The sequence below is a fragment of the Phragmites australis genome, chromosome 12, assembly GCF_958298935.1.
Source record: "Phragmites australis chromosome 12, lpPhrAust1.1, whole genome shotgun sequence".
Lineage (NCBI taxonomy): Eukaryota > Viridiplantae > Streptophyta > Magnoliopsida > Poales > Poaceae > Phragmites > Phragmites australis.
Genome location: NC_084932.1, coordinates 20570599 through 20598179, shown reverse-complemented (window position 1 = coordinate 20598179; position 27581 = coordinate 20570599). Strand labels below are relative to the sequence as shown.

The 27581-nt window shown below is 46.0% G+C and overlaps 2 protein-coding genes and 1 pseudogene across 3 annotated transcripts; 2 read left to right on the top strand and 1 right to left on the bottom strand.

Moving 5' to 3' along the window:
* Nucleotides 1–10057: 10057 nt before the first annotated feature.
* On the top strand, nucleotides 10058–24888 carry LOC133887390 (putative squamosa promoter-binding-like protein 19). 2 transcript variants are annotated; one of them, XM_062327326.1, is made up of 4 exons: nucleotides 10058–10316; nucleotides 10546–10933; nucleotides 23507–23637; nucleotides 24124–24888. In XM_062327326.1, exons 1-4 carry the CDS (start codon nucleotides 10073–10075, stop codon nucleotides 24486–24488), a joined length of 1128 nt encoding a protein of 375 aa, XP_062183310.1. In that variant the 5' UTR covers nucleotides 10058–10072; the 3' UTR covers nucleotides 24489–24888. The 2 variants fall into 2 exon arrangements, with proteins under 2 accessions (XP_062183310.1, XP_062183309.1); XM_062327325.1 differs by having other exon boundaries at nucleotides 24019–24888.
* On the top strand, nucleotides 15314–15778 carry LOC133887212 (large ribosomal subunit protein uL2y-like; annotated as a pseudogene).
* A 958-nt stretch (nucleotides 24889–25846) lies between the features above and the next one.
* Nucleotides 25847–26550, bottom strand: LOC133886900 (uncharacterized). Its single transcript, XM_062326812.1, has one exon. The coding sequence runs from the start codon at nucleotides 26410–26412 to the stop codon at nucleotides 26203–26205; it is 210 nt and encodes a 69-aa protein (XP_062182796.1). The 5' UTR covers nucleotides 26413–26550; the 3' UTR covers nucleotides 25847–26202.
* Between the last annotated feature and the right edge of the window lie 1031 nt (nucleotides 26551–27581).

The following is a 27581-nucleotide window of genomic DNA, read 5'->3' as shown; positions in this document are numbered from 1 at the left end:
ATTACGGTAGTTTGGCTAATCTACTGGTCGAACCAGTTGGTGAGGGCGTGGGGAACATCATGGTACATGCACCGGTGAAAGGGCTTGGTGATTTGACCTCTGGTCGATCGGGAACATCGATGCCAATCAGGTACAGCGCGGCTGTCTTGCGGCTGTCCGCGACGGTGACGACCGTGGCGGCGTAGATCGGGCTTTGGCCGGGGCTAGGGCTTGGCTAGGGACTTAGTATGATGCTAAAACAGTAGTAAGGGAGGAGAAGAAGGGGTCCTCACCTTACTTTGATGGTCGAGAAAGAAGGATTCGCGGAGAAGACAACATAGCGCATCATGGGCGGCGGCGGCGGCGGCTCCGGCAAACGGCGGTGCTCCGGTGACTTACGGATAGGGCAACAGCGACTTCTAGGGCTTGGGGCATGGAATAGGGGTAGGAGAGGGCATGCAACTCATATTTATAGGCTAGGGGCGGCTGGTTGAGGTGGAGTCCAAACCGAACACGAATCGGATTCGAGTTCGAGTCGGTTACGATTTCCTTTTTCGCAGCTCTGTATTCCGAGAATGATATCTCTATCGTCCGGACTCCAAATTGGACGTTTCTTGATTCTAAATTGTATTACTCGAAAATATATACAACTTTGGTAGTCATTGGAACTTCTGAAAACGTCATATTGATTTCCAAAAATGCTCCACAAGTTAAACTATTTGAACTCGGACTTCTCTGCGCAGCACTGATTTCGGGGGTCATAACTCTTAGCTCCATTATCCAAAAGAGGACTTCCATATGTTCAAATCGAAGCTCTCGACAAGACCTACAACTTTGCTATTGTCAAGATTTGCATTTGAGGCCGTTTTGAACTCCGAAATGTCATGAAAAGATGAGGTTGTTCAGGACTCCGCGAACTTTGCAGATTTCGTGGATCCTTTGTTGGGCTATCTAGAAGACTTGGCTAAGGGTTTGGACTTGAGCAAGATTGAGCCCAAAGACACTTTAGGCATATCTAAGGTTTAGAAAAGAAACTTTTATAGAGAAATTTGAATAGGATTTGAATTTGAATTGAGTTTGGAGTGAATTTCAGAGAAATGAAAAATGAGATTGATCAAGAATAAGAGTAGATAAGGAATTTGAATTTGGATTTGAGTAGAATTTGAGAAAGAGTAGTGATTGGCTTTAAACAACGATTTGAATAAAATTTGAATTGAACTAGAGAAGGATTAGGTATGATCAAAGATTGAATAGATGATGAATTCAAGGATTTTGAATTCCAACCATTAAGATCCTTAACTTATTCACTACTGAGTTTTGTAAAAACCTTTTCAAAATCCTTTTCACTCAAAACGCTAAAGAGAAAGAAAAGGAAAAAGAACTTTAATGCATTTACCTGGCTCCTAGCAAAACTTAGCATGCAATGCATAGAAAATAATAACCTATATTGATTGATTGATAAAGAAAATAGGTTTTAAACCTATACTACTAGTGAAGCTATTCAATACTCTTGGAAAATTTTGGTAATTTGAGAAATCTGAAAATCAGGGTGTTACACCAAGCGGGAGGCCGACCTGGCCGCCCGAGAGCAGGCCGTTGTGGCCCGGGCCGAGCAGCTGTAGCGAGCTCAAACCGAGATCCCGTCCACGAGGGGCGTCCCTACTAGCGCAGCCGACGGTACCAGCCTCAAGGACCGATTGAAGATCGCAAAGGACGAGCTCGAGACCGTCATCGCCGAGCGGACCAATGTGAAGCTGATGATGCGGGACATCCTCCAGCAGGCACGGAACTCCGTAAAGGCGGCCGGGCTCGGGCACGTGCACATGGGTGAGCAGGGGCTGGACAAGGAGATGATTGGCCACCTCGCCCTCGGCTTTGCGGAGATCGCCTAGTGCCTCGAGGCTCTTCCAGGTGCTGTGCAGGAGCTGGCGTCCTGGGAGGGGCGTGCTCTGGCCCAAGCGGTGGCCGAGCACGTTCTCGCCTACTATCGCAACCGAGACCCCGCCTTCCCGCTGGAGCCAATCCGGCAGGGAGTGGTCGAAACCGAGGAAGCTGCCGCTCGGGAAGCTGTCCACGACGTCGCCGCCGAGGTGGCGGCGTGTTTTATGCGGGAGCCGGAGCCGGAATCGAGCAGCGACGGCGGCAGCGACGTGTCTTCGCCTCCACCGAAGCCTGCAGATAGTTAGGTTTTTTGTTTTTGGAATGTTATAAATATGGGAGTGATCTCCTCCAGAATGGTTCCTTTGAAATATAATAAAAGCCTTTCTTTGGGATCGAAACACCATTGTGTTTGTCTTGATACTGTTTGCTTTTTTCTTGATGTCTCGAGAGGTACTAGCCGGACTGAGCCCGGCCTTCTTCCCCCGAGAGTTAGGTTGCCTTGACCACTCATCGTACGAGTAGTGGGACCACCTGAGCTTCCAGCCCCCGAGCCCTCACGAGTCCGCAACTGCTAAGTTAGAGACACAAACACGAACTTCCTTGCTCGGGAGAGGAATCCATTCAGCACGGTGCACGCCACGACCAGTGAACACTTTCCACCCTGCGACCTCCCAAACAAGTAGACCGGAGACATGTGCAGACGGAAACACGATCAAGAGTCCCCACGGTTTGGTGATGTCTGGGGTAGGACCGACCAGACCGAGCACCGACAGCCCGCCCTTGGGGTCTAGGCGGTCCCGACCACTCTTTGTTCAAGCAGTAGGATTACCCGAGAACCCTAGAGACTCGGTAGTGCCCGGGGTACTGCCAAGCCGCCCGAACACCACGGCCACCATAAAGGACCTCGGTCAGCCATCGTCGCCTGTACACCTCGGTCAGCCATCGTCGCCTGTACAGTACACTGACCATTGTCTGTTTTTGTCGTTCCGGAAAAGCGAGCACGTGGGCGGGGTTTTGTGCGCGAGGAGACCATCTCGCCGAACAGATTAGAATGCAAGGGTCCCAATGATTACTCGGGAACAATAGTTTATTACGTATGTATGAAAAAAAATTCATATAACTTTAGTTACTCACCGGACAGCTGTCAGCCTTCCGGCCGACCGATCCAAGAGGGGGTAGATGCCCCGAGCTCGGGGCGCCGGGAACTTTGGTTCCCTCTTATGGAGCGCCCGAGCACTGGAAAGCAGGTGAGAGAACCGGGGGTTAGGCGGTCCCGACCACTCATGTTCGAGCGGTGGGATTACCCGAGGATCCCGTAAGTTCGAGCAGCGCCCTGGGCACTGAGGCCTTTCCGGTCGGGCTACTTTGTTCTTGACTATTGATCTGTAAACCTAAGAAATAGGCAGAGACTCTTTGCTTGGTGCGCTCTGTTAGTGCGGTACTCATTATAGACTGCTCTTGTTTTTGACCCGAGATCTCTCGAATACCCGGGCCAGCGAAGTGTACAGACAGAGGCATAACCAAGAGGTCCAATGGTTCGGTGGTGCCCAGGGCAGGACTGACCAGGCCGAGCACTGATAGCCTGCCCCTGGGGTCTAGGCGGTCCCGACCACTCTTTGCTCAAGCGGTAGGATTACCCGAGAACCCTAGAGGCTCAGTAATGCTCGGGGTACTGCCATGTAGCCGGACACCACAGCCTACCACAACAGACTTAAGTCAACAGCTACTGCCTGCGCGCATACCGACTGGGATCCGTTTTTATCAACAGGAAAAATGAGAGAGCGTGTTTTCTCGCACAAATCGAGTATCTCACCAAACAGATTAGACATATGGATTCTAGAGAGAAAAACTCAGAATAAGAGTGTATATTGATAATTTTGTACAGAAGTGGTAACTTACATGGTTGGTGGCAGCCCCTGGCCAACTTGGGCAGGGGGAGCCCTGGCCTGGTTGGCCCGAGCACGAACATGTTCACCTAGGGATAAAATTTGCGCAGATGCTCGATGTTCCACGCGTTTGGGAGCGGCTGCCCGTCCCCTGTGGCCAGCCGAAACGAGCCTTATCGCGGGACACCGGTCACGATGAAGGGGCCTTCCCACATAGGGGACAGTTTATTCTTTCCTTCGCGCGTTTGAGCGCGTCGGAGAACTAGATCCCCAACCTCGAGTGACCGGGCCCGGATGTGACGCTGATGATAACGCCGCAAGCTCTATTGGTATCTGGCTTCTCGAACGGCGGCTCGTCATCGACGCTCCTCCAGGTGATCGACGTCATCGCGTCTTCGCTGTTCCTGTTCGCCTTCTGAGTAGGCATTCACCCGAGGGGAGCCGAGAGTGAGCTCGGAGGGGAGGACTGCCTCGGCGCAGTACACGAGGAAAAATGGAGTCTCCCCAGTGGCGTGACTTGGCGTGGTCCGGTTGGCCCATAACACAGCGGGTAACACGTCGATCCACCCTTTCCCGTGCTTTGCGAGCACGTCGTAGGTCTGGGTTTTGAGCTCCTTCAGTATCTCAGCATTTGCATGCTCGACCTGCCCATTGCTCCGAGGATGAGCGACAGAGGCGAAACAGGTAGTCCCCGAACAGGGCACTTGTGAACTGAGTGCCATTGTCAGTGATGATTCTGTTCGGGACGCCGAAGCAACTTGTGATATCACGGATGAATTGAAGCGCTGTGTTCTTGGTAACCTTGATAACTGGAACCACCTCCGGCCACTTGGTGAACTTGTTGATGGAACCGTAGAGGTACTCGTAGCCCCCAATTGCTCGGGGGAATGGACCCAGGATGTCCAGCCCCTAGACCGCGAAGGGCCATGACAGGGGGATGGTATGGAGAGCCTGAGCTAGTTGGTGAATCTGTTTTGCGTGGAACTAGCACACCCTGCAGCGCCGAACCAACTTGGAAGCGTCCTAGAGAGCTGTAGGCCAATAGAAGCCTTGCCGAAAGGCCTTCCCGACTAGCATGCGAAATGATGCATGGCCACCGCACTAGCCCTCGTGGATCTCAGTGAGGAGCTCACTGCCTTCTGCCCGGGTGATGCATTTTAGGAGGACACTGTCCGTGCCGTGCCGGTAGAGATCCCCATCTACTATGGCATAGCGTTTGGAATGCCGTGCAATCCTCTCCGTAGAGGCATCATCCCCAGGAAGGTTGTTTTCTTTCAAGTACCCTCAGATCTCGTCGATCCACGAGGCATCTTGAGAATCACCGGCAAGCGCAACGCACTCGCTGGGCGGTGGCACCCTGATGGGACCTCCCACTGAGGGTGCTGCCTGGGTTCCCTCAACTAGGCTCGAGGGTTCCCCTTCATCCTGGTCGGCAGGCAGGACGGATGACCATGTGAGCCTTTCTTCAAAGGCTCCGGCTGGGACGAGCGCCCGGGTAGAGGCCAGGCGAGAGAGGTCATTGGCCAGAGCATTGTCGCGGCAAGGTATGTATTGTAGCTCCAGGCCGTCAAAGTGCCTCTCCAGCCTCCTGACTTCCACCACATACGCCGCCATATAAGGATCCGCGTACTGGTATTCCTTGGATACTTGGTTGACCACCAGTTGGGAGTCTCCCTTGACTAGCAGGCGCCGAATCCTGAGGCCCACCGCTGCTTGGAGGCCATCGATGAGGCCCTCATACTCCGCCATTTGTTGGTTGCTCGGAAATACAGCTGCACGACATACTGGAGTACTTCACCCGTTGGGGAGGTGAGAACCGCTCCAGCCCCCGCGCCTTTCAGCGTGAGGGAGCCGTCGAAGTGCATGACCCAGTACCTGGGCCCATCTTGCCCGGGGTATACGGAAATCTCTTCATTGTCAATCTCGGGGACCGGTGTCCACTCCGCCACAAAAGTCAGACAGAGCCTGGCTCTTGATCGCCTGGCGGCTTACGAAGTGCAGATCGAACTCCGCTAGCTCCACTGCCCACTTGATGATACGCCCAGTGCCTTCTCGATTTCGGAGGATCGGCCCCAGTGGGTATGTGGTCACCACTGAGACTTTGTGCGCCTGGAAGTAGTGGCGCAGCATCCTAGAAGCGACGAGTACGGTATAGAGCATCTTCTGGGCCTGAGGGTATCTTGTCTTGGCGTTTTGGAGGACTTCACTGACGAAGTACACCGATCGCTGTATGCGGCAGGCCCGGACTGAGGCCTCGCCCGAGGGCTTGTCACAGCCCCCGAGCTCGGCGCAGTGGTCAGGGCCGGCCGGGCTCTAGGGCTCGACTCCCTGGTCGGGAGGAGCCGAGGTCTCGGGCTCGACTCCCTACTCGGGAGGAGCCCTGAGAATTGAAGGCTGCTCGGGGGCAACCGGGAGCTCGGACCCAGCACCTTGCCCCGAGCACTCGTCACGCTCCACCACCAGTACCATGCTCACGACCTGAGGGGTGGCCGAGATGTAGAGCAATAAAGGCTCGCCCTCTAAGGGGGGCCACCAGTACGGGTGGTGAGGCGAGGTACTTCTTCAAGTCTTGGAAGGCCTACTCGGACTCCGGTGTCCAGTCAAAGTGACCGGTCTTCTTCAGGAGTTTGAAGAGAGGGATCCCTCGCTCCTTGAGCTTGGAGATGAAGCACCCCAGGGCCGCCATGCAGCCAGCGAGACGCTGGACTTCCTTGAGTCGAGCCGGGGGACGCATCTGTTCGATGGCCCGGATCTTCTCCAGATTGGCCTCAATTCCTCGACTCGAGACCAAGAAACCGAGGAGCTTACCCGCCGGTACCCCGAAGACGCACTTCTCGGGGTTGAACTTCAGGCGGGTAATGCAGAGACTATTGAAAGTCTCGGCTAAGTCCTCCAGCAGGGTGGCGCGGTCTCGGGATTTGACCATGATGTCATCGATGTAAGCTTCGACATTGCGGCCAACCTGCGAATCAAGGGTGATGCGCATGGCCTGCTGGAATGACGACCCAATGTTGCGCAAACCAAAAGGTATTGAGACATAACAATAGGTCCCCACCGGGGTAGTAAAAGAAGTTTTTTCCTCGTCTTGTTTGGCCATGCGGATTTGGTGATAACCCAAATTTGCATCTAAAAAACACAGAAGATCGCATCCCGCAGTGGAATCTACAATTTGATCTATGCGGGGTAAAGGAAAAGGATCTTTCGGACAAGCGTTGTTTAAGTCGGTGTAGTCGACACACATGTGAAGCTTGCCGTTGGCCTTCGGGACGATGACTGGGTTTGCCAGCCACTCTGGGTGGAGGACCTCTCGGATGAAGCCGGCGTCGAGGAGCTTGCTGACTTGCTTCCGGATGAACTCCTGGTGCTCAAGCACCTACCGCCGGACCTTCTGTCTCACTGGCCATGCGTCGGGGCGCACAGCTAGGTGGTGCTCGATCACCTCCCTAGGGATCCCAGGCATATCGGACGGCTACCATGCAAACACGTTGACGTTAGCCCGGAGGAAGGCGACGAGTGCGTTTTCCTATTTGTCGCCTAGGTCACCACCGATTCGAATGATTTGGGATAAGTCTTCGCCCACCACGACCTCCTTCGTGGGGATGGAGGCATCGGCGGCGAGTCGGGGTTTGGATGAAGACGGTGCTGCCAGTCTCGATGGGCACAGAGATGGGACCTGTGGGGCCCGGCATCTTGACCGTGAGGTAGGCATAGTGAGTGACCACCATGAACCGGGCGAGCGTCGGGCACCCGAGTATGGCGTTGTAGGGGAGAGGGACTTCCGCGACATCGAAGATGACGTTCTCCATCCGAAAATTGTCCCCGCTCCCGAATGTGACGGGCAGCTTGACTTGCCCGAGGGGCAGAGTGTGCCCCGGTATCACCCCGTAGAAGGGGAGCGACGGCTTTAGGTGCCTGGAAGGCACCTGCAGCTTCTTGAAGGCCTCCTGGGATAGGAGGTTTAGGTCTGCACCCCCATCGATCAGCACTCTGCTTACCTTTACATTGCAGATGGGGGACACTACCAGTGGTAGTCGCCCCACCCCTGCAGTACTCGTCGGGTGGTCCACCAAACTGAAGGTGATCGGGGTGTTCGACCACTTCAGGGGCCTTGCGGCCGCTGTGCTCGGGGTGGCCGAGCACACCTCGCGCCGCATTGTCTTGATGCAACGACGAGAGGAGGGAGTGTACGCGCCCCCGTCGATGAAGGAGACGGTGTGCTCGGGCTCTTGGAACCCGAGTTCTTGGTTCTCGGGGGCGGCTCTGTCGTCGCTGCCCTTGCGGCGCTCCTCGCGCTCCTTCTGGCACCACTCGATAAGGCCTTTGACCGACCAGCACTCTGTGAGGTCGTGCCAATCAGTCTGGTGGATCTCGCACCACTTTCCCGGTTCGGGCTTCGCGGGAGCGGGAGCCCTCGGGGTAGCGGGTGCCCTCGCGGGAGCGGGCCTTCTGTCGGCAGCCGCCCGGCGTGCCGGCCTGCGATCAGGATGCAACCCCCCTACCTGGCGCGCCAGCTGTCGGAGGATGAACTCCACAAGCGGGGATCCGGAGGGACCCCTTTGAGATTCGGCCGGGGGGATGATTCTGAATCTACCCCGTACGTGAAATAAATGAAAGTAAATGAGATGCAGGTGGGACGGATGACCGGATGCTAGAGGAAATAAATGCTCAGGGATTTTAGATAGGTTCGGGCTGCATAGAGCGTAATACCCTACTTCTTGTGTGTATGCTATAAATGCTCTTGAAATGCCTCTCTGAGGATCTCTGGTGTTACAAGGGTTTTTGTCTAAGTCTAGAGTTTTGTGCTTCTTGTTCTTCGTCAGCTTGTCTCGGTCCTGAAGAAGTCGTTATCTTCTGTGCGATCTCTCCTCACCGTCGGGATGCACCGCCTCCTTTTATACCGTCGGAGGGGATTTGGCGTGCCCAGAAAGGAAGGCGTGAGTTTCAAGGCGCCATCAATGAAAAACAACCATCATGGGCTGCAGTTTGATGTGACGGGGGTTGAAACTGCGCCCCCGTCTGGTCCTGTCGTCATCATCCCGCTTTTCAGCGGGCGCTGCGGGGAGGACCCACCGGGCAGCCACCGAGCAACCCCGCGTGCCCGCCCGGTCAGAGCGAGCCTGACACAGCAGAGTGGCAGGCGATATGCCTCGAGCCCCGCGTCGATATCCCGAGGCGCGTCGGATGACGCACGATGGGACCCGTCGCGTTAAATGTTCCCACGCCTCCCTGCCAGGCAGTGGCAGGGACTGACAGCAGGCATGGGGGAAGTGGTTGGAAGTGACAGGCCATGCTCCCTCTTAAATGCAGCATCGGGCCTTTCACTAATTGACACCTCACCGTTGAGCCCCCGTGGGGACCACCGGCGAAGGACTTCTCAGGTCCTCGGGGAACTGTGAGTGCTCGGGGACTACTGTTCATAGCCCCGAGCACTCTCTCTCGGATATGCCTTTTCTTAGTCCTCGGGGAACTCAGGCACTCGGGGACCATTGTTCATGGCCCCGAGCGCCCTCTCCCGGATCTGTGTTTGCTCGGGTCATCGGGGAATTCGGGTACTCGGGGACCACTGTTCATGGCCCCGAGCACCCTCTCCTGGAACTTGTACTTCTCGGGTCCTCGGAGAACTCGGGTACTCGAGGACCACTGTTCATAACCCCGAGCACTCTCTCTCGAAACTTAGTCTTCTCGGACCTCGGAGAAAAGTCCCCGAGGGAAGGCACCACGTGACACTCTGCTGTCCTAGCCTAAAGACTCGAGGCCCCTGGTTCCCGTGTTACCGACAACAGTCAGCACCAGCAGCCTGACAACTGTGCTTATACCACTTAATTATCTATATCTAAGTTTCTAGTTGCTATCATCTGTTGAACTATGAATTCTAATTTGTGATCTATAGTACCTTCCTAAATTCATGTTGATTTGGTAAAAGACATGTCTGATCTATGGATTCTAGTTGCTATCGTTTTTAATGCATGTTGAGACTTGATAACTTGAGATCACCTAAGTTTTTATTTGCTATTGTATTTAAAACTATGAATTTTGATCTATCATGTATGCTGCTGCTGCGCTGTGCTATTATGTGCTTTTGCTGATTTGCTCTTTCTTCTTCGTTTTGGACTGCGTTCGTTGGTTGAGAATTTGAGATGAGATGGAGTGATGGATTATTAGCTTCTGTAGCTCTGTGTCTGTGCACTACTAGCTTTGTTGTCTGTGAGATGGATGATAGTTCCGTGTCTGTACACACGTCTAGATGACTGGATTATTTGTTGGCTTGTTGTTGAGGCTCTCTGTTCAGGCAGTCAGGCTGTCACCTGTCTCTCCCACAGGACCCGATGGAAATCGGGGATCCAGCGGGGCCGGGAACCGTGTTTCGGATCAGGACGGGAATCGGGAGGTCGGGGCGGGGGCTATCAGATCACTCATTTGCTTCTTCGCTCCCTGCCGGCCTCTGCCTGCGTCGCGTGCCACGGCCAAGATCCATGCTTTCCGCCCATATATATCCCCACCTACACTGTTCGCTCCCCACCTGCCCCGCCTCACTCCACTGTGCTGCTGCCTCCTCGTCTTCCTCCGATCGTATGTGCAGCTCTCCTTTCTGTCTCATTCAATCCTACGCTTGTTTCCACTTGAATTGCTGCCATTGGTGTCGCGCCATGAGTAGTTCGTGCCTGGACGAGGAACCCCTGAGGTCGCGTGAGGCCGGAATCATGGCTTTCTGGACATCTTGGCTAGTTTGTTGCAGGATTTTATCCCGGAATTTTCGTTGTCCCCATGCCGCAATTGACAGTTTCTTTGTTGGGAACAGGGCGGCGGCTTTTCTTGGCTGGCGGCATGGACTGGGCATCGGTTTCCGGGGCGACGTCTTGGGGCGCGGTGGCGGACCCCGGTCCGACCATGGTGTCCTTCGCTCGCCCGTCCTCCTCCACCTCCCCCGTCGCTGAGGCGCGGCTCCATGATTTCACCGTCGACCTCGTCCAGCGCGCGCGGCCGGTGGGGGTGCCGGGAGCAGGGAGGAGGGCACGCGCGGCGGGCGGCGGCAGCGGCGTGGAGGCCTGCTCCGTCGACGGGTGCCGGTCCGACCTCAGCCGCTGCCGCGAGTACCACCGGCGGCACAAGGTCTGCGAGGCGCACTCCAAGACGCCAGTGGTGGTCGTCAGCGGCCAGGAGCAGCGGTTCTGCCAACAATGCAGCCGGTAAGGAGCCATCCAATCCTTAAACACGGCGGTTCACTCATCCAATTATTCAAGAATTCTTATGCTGATGAGGTCATTGGTTAATAACTGTGTGTGTGTTTGGTCCCCATCTGGTTACTACTGGTTGGGGGAATTGAGGGAGTATTTTGGTGGGCAGACTTAGGGGGAAAGTTTCATGTCTAGTTTCGTCTCCAGCTGGCTAGCTAAATAATTGGTTTGATAATTTGGTGGCGTTTAGGATCTGGTGGCATGCTGATTGTTTAATCTCTCCGATGCTATTCGTTGACAATTAAACAATTGGGTTGGTAATTTGGTGGCACTTAGGGTCTTGTGAGGCCGATTAATTTAGTCCTATTGGTACTACTTAAAGAATTAATGGTGTGGACAACTGACTTGCTTGAGTAGGGTTTAGTTTTTCTATGGGATATCCAACATCATGCAGAATCTTTCTTATGATTGATGAAGTGTTGAAGTTTCTTCAGCTGTGCGCTCAGTCAGAGCGCACAACTGTGCTGAGATGCAACTTTTCGTGAACCATCCCTGATTCCGAGCAACCAAATAGTAAGCTATTTCACATGATCTGATCTTGAATGGTTAGAGTTTATTGTTGCTGATGGTGATAGAAAGAAGGCCTCGAACTTAGCATAGAGGTTATTTCATGGGTTATTATCCTTGAAGTTTCTGAAACTGAAAAATTAGCTCACAGCTTGGTTTGGTTGATTTAAATTTCCTCCTGTTTCGGAAGGCTTCTTCTCCCTGATTCCCTGTTACATACTGGACTATTGTGCAATCGTCTGACAGCAGCAAAGAGAAGTTGAACTTAGATTGTGTGGAATTGTTTGTTTTCTCAGAGTATTTGAAGCTTGGTTTCCTTTTCAAGTGGGCCAATTGACTTTAAAAAAAAAAAAATATACTGAGAGGAGGAAATTTTGCTGAAAGCAGTACAAAATTGAAGTTAAAGTACAGTATGAACGAGCAACGTCGTCAGAATCGAAGAACAGAGAGGAACTGACATTAGCCCTTTGACCGGACCATGGTTGCCAGTTACTCAGAAAAGAACCTTGATAGCATGCACTGTCTTATTTTGACTTGGATATCAAAGATAAGTCCCCCAAATGTTTTAAGCAGACTTATTGGTGAATAAGTAGATTATTTTATCATCTGAAAGCTACACTATTTCTTAATCTCTAAATAAACCACGAACATGGAATGTTATGGACAATTTTGATTGAAAAGAGATCTTGCATTCGGAAGTTTCAATTCCGAAGCTGTACCGACGCTCAGCTTTTTAGGATGCATCTCGATGGAAAAACTAGTGAATTTAGGTTTCCACCAATATTTGATTCCATATATTGAAGTTGTTTATTTGATATTTGTGCTCTGTCTTCCAAGAACAAAACTATCAATGCCTTTTAGTTAATGGAACTTGACGATGAATAATAGTTAGTTACTATATCCGGTCACCTTAGTGTTTCCCATAATTCTCAGGATATCTTTATCTTGTAAAAAGAGATCTCTGGAAGAAAAAAACTACTCGTATGTACTCAAGGCATCCCGTAACAGGAAATGATACTTCCAAGAATTGGAAAGAAGAGTCCAGAAGACGTACACCACCCCCATATATATACGGTACCGAGGGACCCTAGGGAAGACGAGAACAAGTCGTCACAAGCGGTACGAGTTCCACAAGCTCATAAAAGCCAACATAAGCTAAGGAAGAAGTCGTCGACTATGTTTAGATCTATCTAGGCTAGCTACCTTCTTGTAACAGGCTTTAGATCAATAAAAGGCAAAACAGACATATGGTTATTATCCTGAACCTGTCTAAAACCCCTATGTGTTTCCCTTGTGACCTGTTTACTCAAAACATCCCCCTATTCTTCAAAAACTTTGTTATACCGATGATTTAGCAATCGCCGACAGAACTGAAGGAATCTCAAAGCCTACTCGACTTAATAGCTCTAGGGTCTGTTTGGCAAAGCTCCAGCCTCGAAATTTATGCTGGATATGGAGTTTGTAAGCTAAAATAATGTGGTTTATACCTTTAGTTTTTGTCTAAAATGCGAACAAGATAGCTCACTCAAATATCACCAATTTGTTCCTAGCTCCAACTTTAAGAATTTCTGGAAGTCGGAATACCCATCTCCAAGAATTCTTAAAGCTAGAGCTCTGCCAAACGGGAGCTTAGTTGAATGGTCTGATCCCAAAGCTAGTTTTCTACTAAGATTGTAGGAACTTTAATTGGCAAGCCAGAGGGAAAATCTGTCATTTTGTTTAACATCTTAGCAGAAACTTGGTGCTTCCAATTCTCAATCACTTCACACCATTGATCCTATGTATGATTATTATCTTATGGATTTTGTTCACCTCTTATGTGTAATCTAAATAGGTGTCATGTACATCAATATTGGAACTAGGTGGCATGTACCTCTTATATTGGTGCCAAGTGATAATCTAGATTGAGTGGGTGGTATGTTCCCAAAGATGAGGAAGATCCACTGTAAAATTAAGTTAATGACATGGTTTTTTATGTTGTTCCCAGAGACCCCTCTATTCCCTAGTATATGTTGTTAATGCATTTCACTGTCCCTGATGCAGAAATTAGCAATTAATTTATAGCACATATGTTACAGAAAATATACATTTTTTTGAAGTTTTTTTTCCATATACGATATTTTTGATTAATAGTTCATCAAATTTTTGGAGTTACAAGTCGTTTTACCACATGCATGCCAAAGGAACTTATTAATGTTTTTTTGGGGAGGGATGCGCAATTATCCCATACATCCATGCATCATAAAAATAGTTTAAAAAAAGTTCTGAAAATATTAGTTTGATGGGTATGAGAGGATCAAATATGTTACAAATTTCAATTCTAAAATTGAAATAGGGGAAGCAAAAAAAAGTGCCAGTAAATAATTAGTTTTCCTTTTTTATTTCTCTATACATGGATCAAATTTAGCTCCAAGCTGTGTCATAGAGGATTGATTTTGCATTGATATTATATTCTTTTCATGACCATTTTCATGGTCTTCTTGAGGTAGGACCAAAAGGGTGAAATTCACTGTGTATATATATATCATCATACACAAACTACCTTTGACAACTGAGAATTGCAAAAGACTTGTGTTTAAGTGAAGTGTGAACAAGACTATCCATATATTGACACACTTCTGTTGATAAAGCTAAGTACATTCAACTCAAGATCATATTCAACACCAAAATTGTCATCAGCATCTTCTAATGACCATTAAAGTTGCGCCATGTGGGCGAGGATTATACCAATAGATCTAAACAACCTCGACCTTTTTGCTTCTTAAAGTGTTTTGTGCACGCTTCCAATACATGTCGTTGTTTTGTGTTTTTTCACATATTCGTACCTTTACATTGCCCTATTGTAGGGTGACCTAAAAACCTCTGTCCATTTCGATTTAAGAACTAAGAAGATAGTTCACAATTTTTTTTGGTCAAGAATTTCCTAAGGCTTGGTGGTTCTTTGATTGGATCAAATTGTTCTTCCCTTTCATTTCTTTTCATGTGGCTTTTGTTTGATCTTATCATTATTTGATAAGATATAAGAGAAGTGGCAAAATACCCAAAAATTGGTTGCTAAAATACCTCCTTGTCTCCACTAGGATACTTGTTTGATCAATTAGACTCTGGAGCTTTAAAATCCATAATCATAACAATTGTATTATTGTACGTATGGACACTTATGCTTTATTTTCCTACCCCATATAAATTAGTCGGTGGTCTGGTTTACTAGTTTTACTAAAGGTTCACTAGAATAGGCACCAAATACTGCATATCAAAAGTAACCCTCCCTATTGATACGTCTTCAAGCTGTTAAGGGTATAATAGTCAATGGTATTTGAGTAATCTCCTAGTTCTAAGATTTCCCTCTTGTACCTCTATATACAGTGCCTATTGGGCCTCAATATGATTGATCCGTCATTTGTGCTATTTATACGAAGTTAACATGGCATTAGAGACTGGTTAGGGTTAGGTCTCCATCTACCCACGACCCATCTTTTTTCGACACCACTACTATCCTATTTTAGTTCGTCTTCAGTCGTTCCCATTACTGATCCTCGTCGTCACGCATCTAGCCACTGTCGTGGCCATCCATCATCCGCTCGTCTGTCGCGGGCCATCTGTCTTCCAGTCGTCATTGGACATTCACCTATCAACTGTGGTGCTGCTGTCCACTTGTCGTGGATCCCATCGTGACCCTCTGCACTACCCGTCAATCGCCATTCATCCGTTGTGGTGCCGTCGTCCGCCCATCGTGGCCCTTTGCCATCGATTTGCGACCTGCCATCTCCTACTGTCTTCACCTGTCACTGGGACAAAGAGTCGTCACCACTAGTCGAAGAAGAGATGGGCCGCGTGATCCGTGCACAAGTGCAAGGGCACGACGGGGTCGGTGTTCAAGTTGCACGCTCACCACAACAAGGGCCCCGCTTGCTTTCATCCGCTCGTCGTTGGCGAGCGTAGTGGCTACCTCAAGGGCAACATCACTGACATCGTGCATGACCCTGGTTGTGGCACGTCGCTTTCTTGTGTCACCTTCCGACACCCTTTCCGCTACAAGCACTAGAAGGAGCTCTTCATTGCCGCCAAGGGCATGTACACTGGGCAATTCCTTTACTGCGACACTGTGCTAACCTCTCTATCAGCAACGTCCTCCTGCACGTAACCCTCCCTGAGGGAATTGTCATCTACAATGTCGAGCAACACGTCGGCGACCGCGACGCCCTCGTGTGCTGCTTCGACGACTACGCCATCGTTATCAGCTATATCTGCCCGCCCGTCATGGGTGCTCTGCATTGCTCCACCCGTTGATGCTCATGGTCGCTCGTCCGTGGCCCCTCAGTGCCGTCAGATATACGGTCATGCGCATTAGCCGAGCTGCTCTGCCTGCTTTTCAGTCTATTGCTTTCTGCTGCACGGGGAGGTATTCAGGTGCTGCTATTTGTGCTCATGAGAATAGAGGGGGTATCTTGCTTCCTTTATTGCATGGGGAGGTGTCTACTCTATTGCTTGTTGTTGATGATTCCATTTGCTGCTGCTAGTATCTCTAGTATGTCGAGTCATGTTTCTGCTGTGTCCATCACTCCATCCAAATATCCTGCTAGTGGTTGTTGCTTGTTGCTTATAGGTTGTCTTCATTGTTGCTTTTCCTATCCTAGCTGCATACTGTTGCCTAGCATCTTAGTTAGTCTTTGTTTCCGTTGAGTCAATTTAAGTTTGTTGCACCTTTTTAGTTCGTCTTGGCCACGCGCGTCCACAAAATTCTACCAAGTTAGCCAATTTTTTCTTTTGTTTTGTGGTTAGCTGAGTCCTATCGATTTAGCTAATTCCATCATTGTCGTCGTTGATGTGACCTTTTTGCTCTTGGTCCTTTTGTAGCCATCTTGCTACATGTCATGACCAATGGTTGTCTTTGTCGTCATCATGATATTGTCTCATTGCTTGCCATGTCGCAACAGTGATTTCTCTATTTCCCTTTTGGCTTGATTTGACACATCTCACTATTCTCATTGTGTTCGAAGTCTCCAAAGCAAGATTCATATTTGAAGGTATTTGCTGAAGTACGGATGGTGAAGGTAGTACCCTCTTGTGCAGGTGTTTGTTTTACATTGACGTTGTTCGAGAGTTGCATGTTTCAACACCATCTTCAATATCGGACCTCGGAGGTTTCATTCTTTTAAGTCTAATGCTTAGTGTCAACTCTTGAAATGCAACATCATTGCATTCACATTACATTTGAGAGGGGGGTCTTAAGGGTATAATAGTTAAGAGTATTAGAGTAATCTCCTAGGCCTATCATTTCCCTCTTGAACCTCTCTATATAGTGCCCATTGGGCTTCAATGTGATTGATCCATCATTTGTGCTATATATACCAAGTTAACACAAGCTAGATTGAGGAAGTAACAAAGAATAGTTGTGCTGATATAACAAAATCATAGATGGCTAATTATCAATAGGGCCATGGGAATGATTATAAATTATCCAAAGACTAGCTGCACATAATTATGAATGAGATATCAAATTATCCACAAGTGACATTTTCAGGATCACCAATTATCAACTACATAAGCTTTGGACATCAAATTTGACAAATACCTGACATGATGGCAGCAAAACTTAAGTATGTTGTACTTCTAGCTCCGGTGGTTACAAATTATGAAAATAGAAGTCATGTAGCACCTTTAGACACTCTCCGGACTTGGTTACGAAAAGTATTTGCTTGTTAAATCCTAACAAAGTAGTGGCATGCATAACATATAAAGTCAGAAAACATAACAAGCCAGCGATAAACTTTTCCTATCTTTATGAGAAATTTAGTTGTAGGACCAATGACACTAATAAGGCAATCAGAGGGGAGGTGAATGATTGCGGAAGTTAAATTCTAATTTTTATGATTAAAAATCCACCCAAATAAAAAAATCCAATTAAAACTCTAGACAGATTGCATATACATTACTAAAAATGATGTGAATCAAAATCCGTAACTCCGATTGACCTCAAATTTTAATACCAGAAACTAGGCAAGGTTATGGATCTAACTCGATAAGAATCATGTCAATTGGGTATCTAGATCTAAAGTTATGACCGCCCAAATGCAGAATGTGTGAGATGGTGACAAACAATTGATTAACCCCTAACTTCGTAGAAAGCAAGAATCACAAAAAGATTAATTAATGAAACCTTTCAAACCCTTAACTTGATGCCCTAGCAAAGTTTCAACAATTTTATTAGTATCTAAAACAAGCACACAGTAGTCACGAGTACAAGTCGGATATCCAAGAAAAAACCATCAGTTGATCTAGCTTTAAATTTATATAAATTTTCTATTTCAGCACAAAACATTTATAACAAAAAACTCTGAAATGAGATTTCCTAGTTTTATGTCCAAACCAAAACCCAATTTAGATCTCAAGTAAACACGGTTTAAAACATAACATGTAGTTGATTTAGCTTTGGCCCAAAATTTACTATGAGTGTGAAATTCATCTAGCATTATCCTAGTCATCTCAATCAAAGTTCTATTCTTTCTTTCAACTACACCGTTTTGTTGAGGTACTTTAGGTGAAGAAAATTAATGCTCAATTATTTTTTCATCACAAAAGTGATAAAAATAATTCTTAAATTAATTTTCATTATCATTTCTAATCGCTCTCTATGATCTTAGGTGATCAATAGACAATCTAAGAACTTGACTTCTAAATGATAAAAAGCCTAATCTTTAGATGGCTTAAAATAAATCTAAAATATCTAAAGTGATCATCAACAATTACAAACATATAGTATCTACCTCTAAAGACTAAACTCTAGATGGACCAACAGTATCATGGTGTAAAAATTGACCAGACACATTAGTCATAGCAATGGTAAGATGTGGATGTGAACCTGAAATAATTTTACTATGTTTACTATACAAGAAGAGCAAACTAACTTACTAGTGAGATGATCAAGGCTAACGTGACCAAGTCTACGATACTAAAATAATAAAATCTTTAGAATCATTTGTAACTGACATAAGTTTAGAAGAAGGCGATATATCAAAACCAGCTAAAAACTCTTCCAAAGCATGAGATTCTAAAAACTAGATAGCGTAAAACATCCAACATTTGCACTCACTTTTCTTAAAGCAAACCTCAAGATCTTCATCAATCATTTCTGAGATAGAAAGCAAGCTAAAGTTTAAGTTCTTAACAAAATCAATATCTATGAATTTAAAATTGTCACTTACTTGCATTGTAACTTTTGCTGCAATAGCAATAGAAGAAACCTATCCAAAAGTAATATTTCCAGCACGAGATGTACATTCGAGGGAGAGCCATTTTTTTTATCTCCGGACATGTGGTGTGAGAATTCAGAATCTACTAGCCATATGTTCTCCATCCTTACGCAAGAAGCCTACTTAGCAATAAAAAATATCGAGGTCTTAGTACTATGGTTAGCGATAAAGTATTTAAAAATCAAGTACTGAGACACCTGAGCAATAACATGAGTAGACACGACACCAATAACATAGTGATCTTATGAGCAAAATCAACTTTAGCTTTTCCTATGTATCTACCAACAAATGGTGAATAATTCACCTGAGGTACAAAATGAGTTGCCACAACTTTATGAAGAATAAAACACTCTTTTCTCAAATTAGACCTTTCTTTAAACTGTTTTTCTTAGTTATTCAGCTAATCTAAAGTAAAAATTTACTAGATGTACATCTCTAATACAATAAGTGCAAGTGTACTTAACATAATATTTAATTTTAGAACAAGAAGCTACATATGTATTTATCATAGTAGAAAATAATAAATCAGCAAACTTAAAAACAACCTTGTTAGTTTCAGTAAGTGTTTAAAATTTTCACTATCAAGAGCTATAACTATAGTGAGAGCATGTAACTTAAAATGAGCATAAGGATTAAAACCTAATCCTTCTTACATGTGATCGACTTAGATGAATTCAAAATCATGTTTAGATTTTCCTCCTTAGAAAAGTTTTGTAAAGTCTCTTTTAAGTAATCAACTTGTTTCGAAAGAGCCAAACACTTATCATAAGCAACATTCATGTTATTTGTTATTTGAGAAACTCTACTTTTAGCATCATGCAACTTCATTCAAGAATTAAGCATTTAAACAAAAAATTGAATCAAATAAATCAGAAGTAGAACAATTAGCATCTTTGATTTGTTTGCAATTCAATGTAGCAAGTTTCTCATTCTTTTCAATTTTTTTTAAGTTTCTCAAGAATTGAAGAATGAATATTTCTAAGAGAAGTAAGCTCGTAATAAATTAACTCATACGATTTGCATGTATCATCATCAGGAATCAAAATTTTGAATCTCGCAATTTTAGAATTTATAGATTCAATTAAAACATCATGTATTGATTTTCTTGGTTCATTTATCTAAAAACATACCAAGACGAACACAAACATTAGACAAATCATCATAAGGTTCTAGCTCATATCCTTCGTTGTCAAGTTCATCCTTTGAGAAGTTTTCCTTGTTGTTTGCCATAATATACAATCTTGTCAAACCACACATTGTCACACCCTTCAATGTTATGTCATCTTCGCTGCTCTTTAAGTCCACATCGCTGAAGTTGACTTGCTCAAGCGCTAAGAGTACTTGATGCACAATCTTATGGTTGAGAAAACTCTTTTTCTTCTCATTGTATGAACATTTTTTCTCCTCCTTTGATACTTTATCTGCAAGTTTAGGATGATTTGGACGAATATGGTTGAGATCACCACACTCATAGCATCTTTGAGGACCTCTACTGCCTGTCTTCTTCATTCTCACATTCTGCGAAGCTTTAGAAAAACGAGTAGAGAGTAGTGTTAATTTTTTTTTCTGAAATCGGTTAGTGAAGAAAAAAGATAATGTAAAGCTTGATAAAGAAGACTCAATATGAGACATGTTAGGTGAGAGACCAAAACAATTGATTTATTAGCACTCCTAACAAAGATAAGCAATTCATGAGTTTTCAGTTTAGAATAAAGCACATCTAAATTAAGTGTATCTATGATAGTAGATTCTCTAATTGATGCCACTTTCATCTCCCAAACTAGCATGTTTAAAGCTCCTAGTAATTGACTTGTATTTTTAGCATCCGTGTATGATACATTAACAACACATAAATTGTTAAGAATATTATTAAAGCGAGCAAAAAAGTCATCAAAAGATTCATCAGGTTTCATTTCAAATTGCATATATTCTTTCTTATATAAATCTTGACATAACTTTTTATGGTGGATGAACCCTCATGGTAGTCACAAAAGGGTTTTCTATACCTCATACACCGATTTGAGATGTACAACTCGATCAAAGTCACTTCTTCCTAGTCCTTGAATGGTCATGTTCTGCACACTTATTTATTCTTTGGAGTCTTATAAGGCTTGTAGACTTTCACCCAAATTGCAAAGCCTGGGCTTGAATATACGATTCTATCTTTATCTTCCAGAACTGCAAATCAACACCGATTAAGATCAGTCAGAAAGGTTTTGTGGAATACCTATTTGACGTCATGTTTCAAATTACTGATTAAGATCAATTAGAAAGGTTTAGCTCTGATACCACTTGCAAGACCGGATTACACACAAATAAGGCAATCAGAGAGGAGGTGAATGATTGCGGAAGTCAAATTTTATTTTTTATGATTAACAATGCACCCTAATAAAAAATCTAATGCAAACTCATATTCCACTCTAGATAGACTGCAGATACGTTACTAAATAATGTGGATCTAAATTCGTACTTCCAATCGACCTCATTTTAACATCAAAAACTAGACAAGGTTGCGAAACTAACCCGACAAGAATCATGTCAATCGGATATCTAGATCTAAAGTTATGAACCTTGTAAGTAGACTGTATCAGATGGTGACAAAGAATTGATTAAACCCTAACTTAGTGAGAAAGCAAAAATCACAAAAGATTAATCAATGAAACTTTTCATACCCTTAACTTATACCCTAGCACAGTTTTGGATGGATCAAACCAAGACGAAGCTCATTTCAACATGAAATCAATCGAAGACCAAATCGGACATGCAAAACAAAGAACAAAGAGAGAGAAACAGATGACTAACTCATCAACTTACGAAACTTAATCTGCATTGCATAGATGAGTTCACAAAATACTTATCCATACTGTTGAAAACTTTCGTAATCAAACAAAGTGGTGGGCCTTCGGATCTAGGCTGAGATTCGAAGGCTTGGTGGAAAGCGCACCTGATCTAGGGAACAAAGCACTTCTATTAATTACTACCTATCTTTTTAGGTACAATGCTGCCCTATTTATAGATCACGCTCAGCCGTTCTCTGTTACAATGTACTGTAATACCCCTCAAACTGCCACATTCCAGGCATATTCGTGAGCAATACGGTATTATCCCTAAGCCCACCTATTTAATTTACAATCATGCCCTTCTTGGTCTTCAGCTATTAGCGATGGTCCTCCCCTTCACCCGGGCTCACGAAAGTCTGTGACCGATGGCACCTTTAGCGCTCCCTCTGTCGATCTCCTCGCAGCACTGTGCGATAGCCTTTGTCTGGCCTTTGAAGGCTCGCTGAGTGCTTCGCCCGCGAGAACACCTTCTGCGCCCCTTCGATCAATTCCCTCGCGAAGCCCAACGAAAGCCCTTGGTGAACTTCCAAAGGCCCCACACTGGCTTCGCCAACCCTGAGACTAGCACGTACTCCGGCGGCTCCAAGCGTCCACAAGGCACCTTCCGCAGATCCGAAGGGTTCCTGCAATATGACAAATTCACGATAGCTGTAATCTTTATCAGTAAACAATGGACGCTGAGGACTTAGCTCCAGTATCCAAAGGGGCAGGCGAGACCATCCCCAACACATAGCATCCTTGTGGACGCTCTCTAGACAGATTTATCTTAAATTCCTCTCTAGATCGAGAAACGCCTCCACACACATCTCTCTCTAAACATCTCTAGATTCTCCCCTTGGTCTCGGTCGCTTCCCTGGATGTGACCCTTTCTTTTTATAGCCTCCCAAGTCAACCACGACTTGGAATCAAGAGATACAAGTCAAATGTAACTCGGATCACCTCCAGCTGGAAACTACATGTCTATACGGTGACACATGCATACACATGCAACATGTAGCTGCATTCAAGGCAATAGCCTTGCTATGTCGTACTCAGACACTATCCATACCAAGTAAACACATCCATCTCGCACACGTACTTGTGTGACTCACAACTGAGTCCAGCTTGTGCTTGCGTCTAACTTAGCCTCACGTTCTTAACTCTGAATGTGTCTCCGCCTCGCACCCGACTTCTCATGAGACTGGACTCTATGACTCCCTCGTGTCACCATCACATCTGGCCATCCACGACCGCATCGTCCTACCACAACGTCCAATTGCATCTTCCGACTTGTTGCCACAACCTCGCATACGTCTACTCCTCCCGTGACGTACCTAGTCACACATTTGCAACGTCATCTTCACATGAACTGTTCTCTAGCTCGAACGTTGCACATGACTTTCTTAATCATTTGAACCTCAGTTCCTCATTGAACCTAGTTCTAATCCCGTCATCGACCACGTTTGCTCTCAAGCAACACATGCACATTAAGAAACCGAGAAACAACTCCGAGCATAAGTTCTTCCCAAATTGACTCAAGATCAGTCCATACAACATCGCTTATGTGAGTTTATTGCATACATAATAAAATCACAACTACGCTACCACAAGCATATCAATCAATAATGTTATGCTACTCCAAGCATATAAAAGCATGCTACCACAAGCATACCGGCATACTACTATAAGCATATCTAAGCAACACATACATATCACCTATGACATTATACTAAATCACTTTGTTTTGTCAATTTCAACACAACCAATTTTTCATCACATATGATAATTAGTTTTTTTTGTGTTTGTTTCATAAGATAAGCTGAAATATTTCTGTAAATCCTGCATGGCATTTCCGTGCAAGAAATACAATTCTGGTTTGAAGTTAAATTTGTGGTACCAGTACAAAACAGTTGTCCTGAAGGTGGTTCATTGTTCTCCACTTGCAGGTTTCACATGCTGTCTAAGTTCGACGAGGGGAAAAGAAGTTGTCGGAAGCGTTTGGATGACCATAATAGGCGCCGAAGAAAGCAACATCATGATGTGACGAATCTGGGGGGTCTCTTTCCATACCACCAAGGTCTGTACATTTCAGCTTACGTAAGTTGGACATCTTGGTAATTTAATAATCCTATTCCTAGGAGTTTATTAGTTCAATTTGGATACCATATTAACCTTAGTATATATAGCCATTGTTAAGTGATGGATCTCTGATCCCTCTGTTAATGATAGCAGAAAACTACATCAATTAGAGTGTCTAATCACCTTTTTTCAGTGAGGAGGCCTCATCTTTTTCTTTAAACTGCACTATTTATGCTCATTCAAATCCTTCTATGATTGGCTTATTGCCAACTCCAATAGATTTTTTCTCAACTGATAAATACTTTTTTTTAGCAAACCTTACTCAATTTCCACTAGACAATCAACAAAATAGATGATACATATTTGTTTTTATTGGCAGTGAATGAATTTGCAATCTATCCACGAACAATTCCGACAGCGGGCCAGAATTCTGACGCCATGCACATGGTCGATCCTCAGCCACCCTTCTCCATCTCTTTCTCAGGAACCTTCAAGGCGCCAAAGCAGTTCCCTTTCTCGCACGACGGTGGTAGCATGCTCAGCGCATCCCGCCATGGTCTTCTTCTGGATCAAGATAGCAGCCGCACTAGAAGCAGCACATGCAACCGTCTCTCGGGCACACTGGACCCCGAGTGTGCTCTCTCTCTTCTGTCATCGTCGCTGCATCCTCCCTCCCCTGCCCGAATCCCCACCGCAGTTATAGCGCAGGATGCCTCTTTGCTCGCTCGGTTTGCTCCCGCGTCACAAGCTGCAACCACCGTGTTTGCATCTGGTGGTGGTCACCATGTGTTGGTTCCTGATGCTGTGTTTGAGGATCCTTCACAGGCACTGCCATTCCCTTGGGAGTAGCAGAGTAGGGTGTAAAATGTGTTGTTGTGTTTCTGAAGAGTGCTCAATTGCTGGTAGTAACAGAATCAGGCTGTGGCCCTCTAGATCAAGTGGACTGGTCAAGACAAGTACTGCCCTCTGGATGATGGAGGTGGTGGCTGTTGTGCAGATTGTTTAGCAGATTAATTTAATTCTGTTCTGTTCATAATATTGTACATTTCTGTGCATATTTTGTAGCAAAATAAATGCATATATGCAATATTGGCCCTCAATGCGTACGGCTCCTGATGGCCGTAGTCTGGGATGCATTCAGCGAGCAATAGTACAGATTTTCCCAGGCCAATGCTGTTGACAATGGGCTGGTTGAGATGGGCCAGCGTTGTTTTGGTCGGTCCAAGGCTAGTGACATGTGCTGGTTTGAGCTGGGCTTGGGTTGTTTCGGCCCATATGGTTGTATTGGCACTGCAGTACATAGAGGGCCTAACAAGTTCCAAGTCCCAATATGGTCCCACCAGATGAGCCGTGAGTGGTGACTTGTCCCTGACAATGTGGTCCCGTCCTGGAAAACGTCCGAAATGAGCCGAGGAACTACTGTGGCTATTCCGGCAAAATTCCAACCATGCTGCTGATGAGCAGTGAAATAAAAAAAAACAAAATATATTATATTGGTTACTATAGGCGCTCTCTATTATGTTGCTCCAACACTTGGACCCAGCTGTATTGGTACTTGACAATATTTTAGGTTCCAAACGGACCTTAACATGTGTGCATATGTCGAATAATTTTAGGAAAAATAAAATAAAATAAAAAGGACCAAGGAGGAGAGAGTGGCTCGATACACCAAGGACGCCAACACTTCTCCGTTCTTCAACAATCAACAACTAATGCATGACAACATGCTTAGATTTACGCTGGGAAGAAACTGAGAGGTGACTCAATCTTTTGTGGGGAAGGATTCGGGGCATGTTAGGCCCTTGGATCAAGCGAGCAATGGCTCAGATGAAGATTGATTCGCAAATGTGGTTCGTCTGTTTTTTTTTTTGGCAGTGAACATCAAGTTAATTTGTCTATAATTACAGCTTCCATTTGCATGTCTCTACTCTGTTTTGTGAATGATATCTGAAAGAGTTCCGCATCAAACTTGACGACAACCCGTGGTAAAAATTAAACTGCATTTAGGAGGACTAATACAGGAATCAGGAATATTATTATTAATTAGTACGGGTGGTAATTAATTAAATGGCCATATTTTTGGTGGAACGTCAACTTCTGCATAATGCTATTTCCTACTTGTTGATTCAACTACGAAAAAAGCGGCTCAAATTAAATACGCTGATCTGATATTCTGGGCTCAAATTAGAAATGAGTTCTGAACAAAGAGTTGCAATCGATTCTCAGTTATCATTTCAAGCAAATCAGTGCTCAATTAGCCAGCACTAACACACCTCATGCTAATAAGAGACATGAAGGATCATGCATGACCATCATGGAATCAGTACTTCACATATGAGATGAGATTGTATCAGAGACAATAGTAGCAAAGCACGAACCCAACAAATGCCCAGAGAACATCACCACATCACACTGTCCCCCCAGTAGTATACCACCATGCTAAGTAACCAACAGCAGAGATGAACATGCTTCCACCACACACGGTACCTAAGCTGGCCGGCCAGAGGGGAGTCCGCCGCAGCCGTCGCTGCGCGGTGTGCTCTCGACGGCCGCCGCTGATCGACTAGCCGAGGTATATGTGGACGCCGAGGGCGAGGAGGAAGATGGCGATGAGGGCGAAGTAGATGATTGCGTGGACGAGGATGGAGAGGCCGCTTGTCTGGAAGTTGCCGAAGTCGATGGTCCGGCCCTTGCCGGGGATCTGGAACAGCAGCCCCGGGGAGAGCAGGATGAACAGCACCAGCCCGATGAACACTGGCCCCCAATCCGCCATGAACTCTCTCTCAGTGAACGATCTCCTCACGGCTGCAGACTAGCCTCCACGGTGCGATCTGCTTATTGTGCTCCTTCTGCTTTGGCTTGGTTTAGCCTAGAACCAGCGGGAGAGAGCGGCTGGAGTGTGAGGGCATATATATTGGCCTTTTCGTGAGGGAATAACTAAATGAGAGGGCAAATAGGATGGTGGGTGCATGTGCCATGTGTGCGTGGGAGGGTGATGATCCTCTGTGGTTGTGGGGAGGATTGTCCATAGTGTGGGGTTTTTCTTATGTACCTTGCTGCGACGGCTCACACATCGTGTGGTTTGATACTCGGATAATGATTTACCACTAAAAGTTAGTCGTGAGAAAAGGGATATGTGAAACTTGGCACATTGGTGCAGGTATATAAGATTATGTGTGATGATATGAAAGTTAGCTATGTAACTATATGGCGCTCTTTTCACGCTAACTAATGTGGGACTCACGAATGTGACTTGGTGGTTGCATGTTTTTTTTTTTTACAAATATGGAAAGATGTTATGTCGATCATGCTAGTTCATCTTTTTCTATCTGTTGTTGACGGAAATATCTCAGTCTGTAGACATGCTGTAGGGGCGTGGAACGGGAATAGCCTCAGTACCATCGAGATCCTAGACCCTCCGGCATTGCTACATGCCAGAGTGGCGTGGAATAGGTATAGCCTCAGTGCCATCGAGGTCCTAGACCCTTCGGCATAGGTACATACCGGAGAGGCATGGAACGGGCATAGCCTCAGTGCCATAGAGGTCCCAGATCCTCCAGCATTGCTAAATGACGAAGAGGCATGGAATAGGCATAGCCTCAGTACCGTCAAGGTCCTAGACCCTCTAGCATTGCTACATGCCGGAGAAGTGTGGAATAGGCATAGCCTTAGTACCATCGAGGTCCCAGAACCTCTGCATTGCTACATGCTGGAGAGACATGAAATAGGCATAGCCTCAGTACCATTAAGGTCCTAGACCCTCTGGCATTGCTACATGCCAGAGAGGCATAGAGTGGGCATAGCCTTAGTACCATCGAGCTCCAAATCAACTTATTGATTAACCCAAAAATTACTTCATTTCATACACACATTCTTACTTGCATACGCACATGTATATGTAATGCCCTAAAATTTTGGAAGGAAATTGGAAGTCGTCGTTTC

Bases quoted from the DNA above. Each gene is read 5' to 3' on its own strand.
- LOC133887390 (XM_062327325.1), top strand. From the start codon at position 10,073: ATGGAAATCGGGGATCCAGCGGGGCCGGGAACCGTGTTTCGGATCAGG. The intron at 10,934-23,506 runs GTAAGGAGCCAT...CTCCACTTGCAG, and splicing joins TTCTGCCAACAATGCAGCCG to GTTTCACATGCTGTCTAAGT. The intron at 23,638-24,018 runs GTCTGTACATTT...TTTTATTGGCAG, and splicing joins TCTCTTTCCATACCACCAAG to TGAATGAATTTGCAATCTAT.
- LOC133886900 (XM_062326812.1), bottom strand. From the start codon at position 26,412: ATGGCGGATTGGGGGCCAGTGTTCATCGGGCTGGTGCTGTTCATCCTG.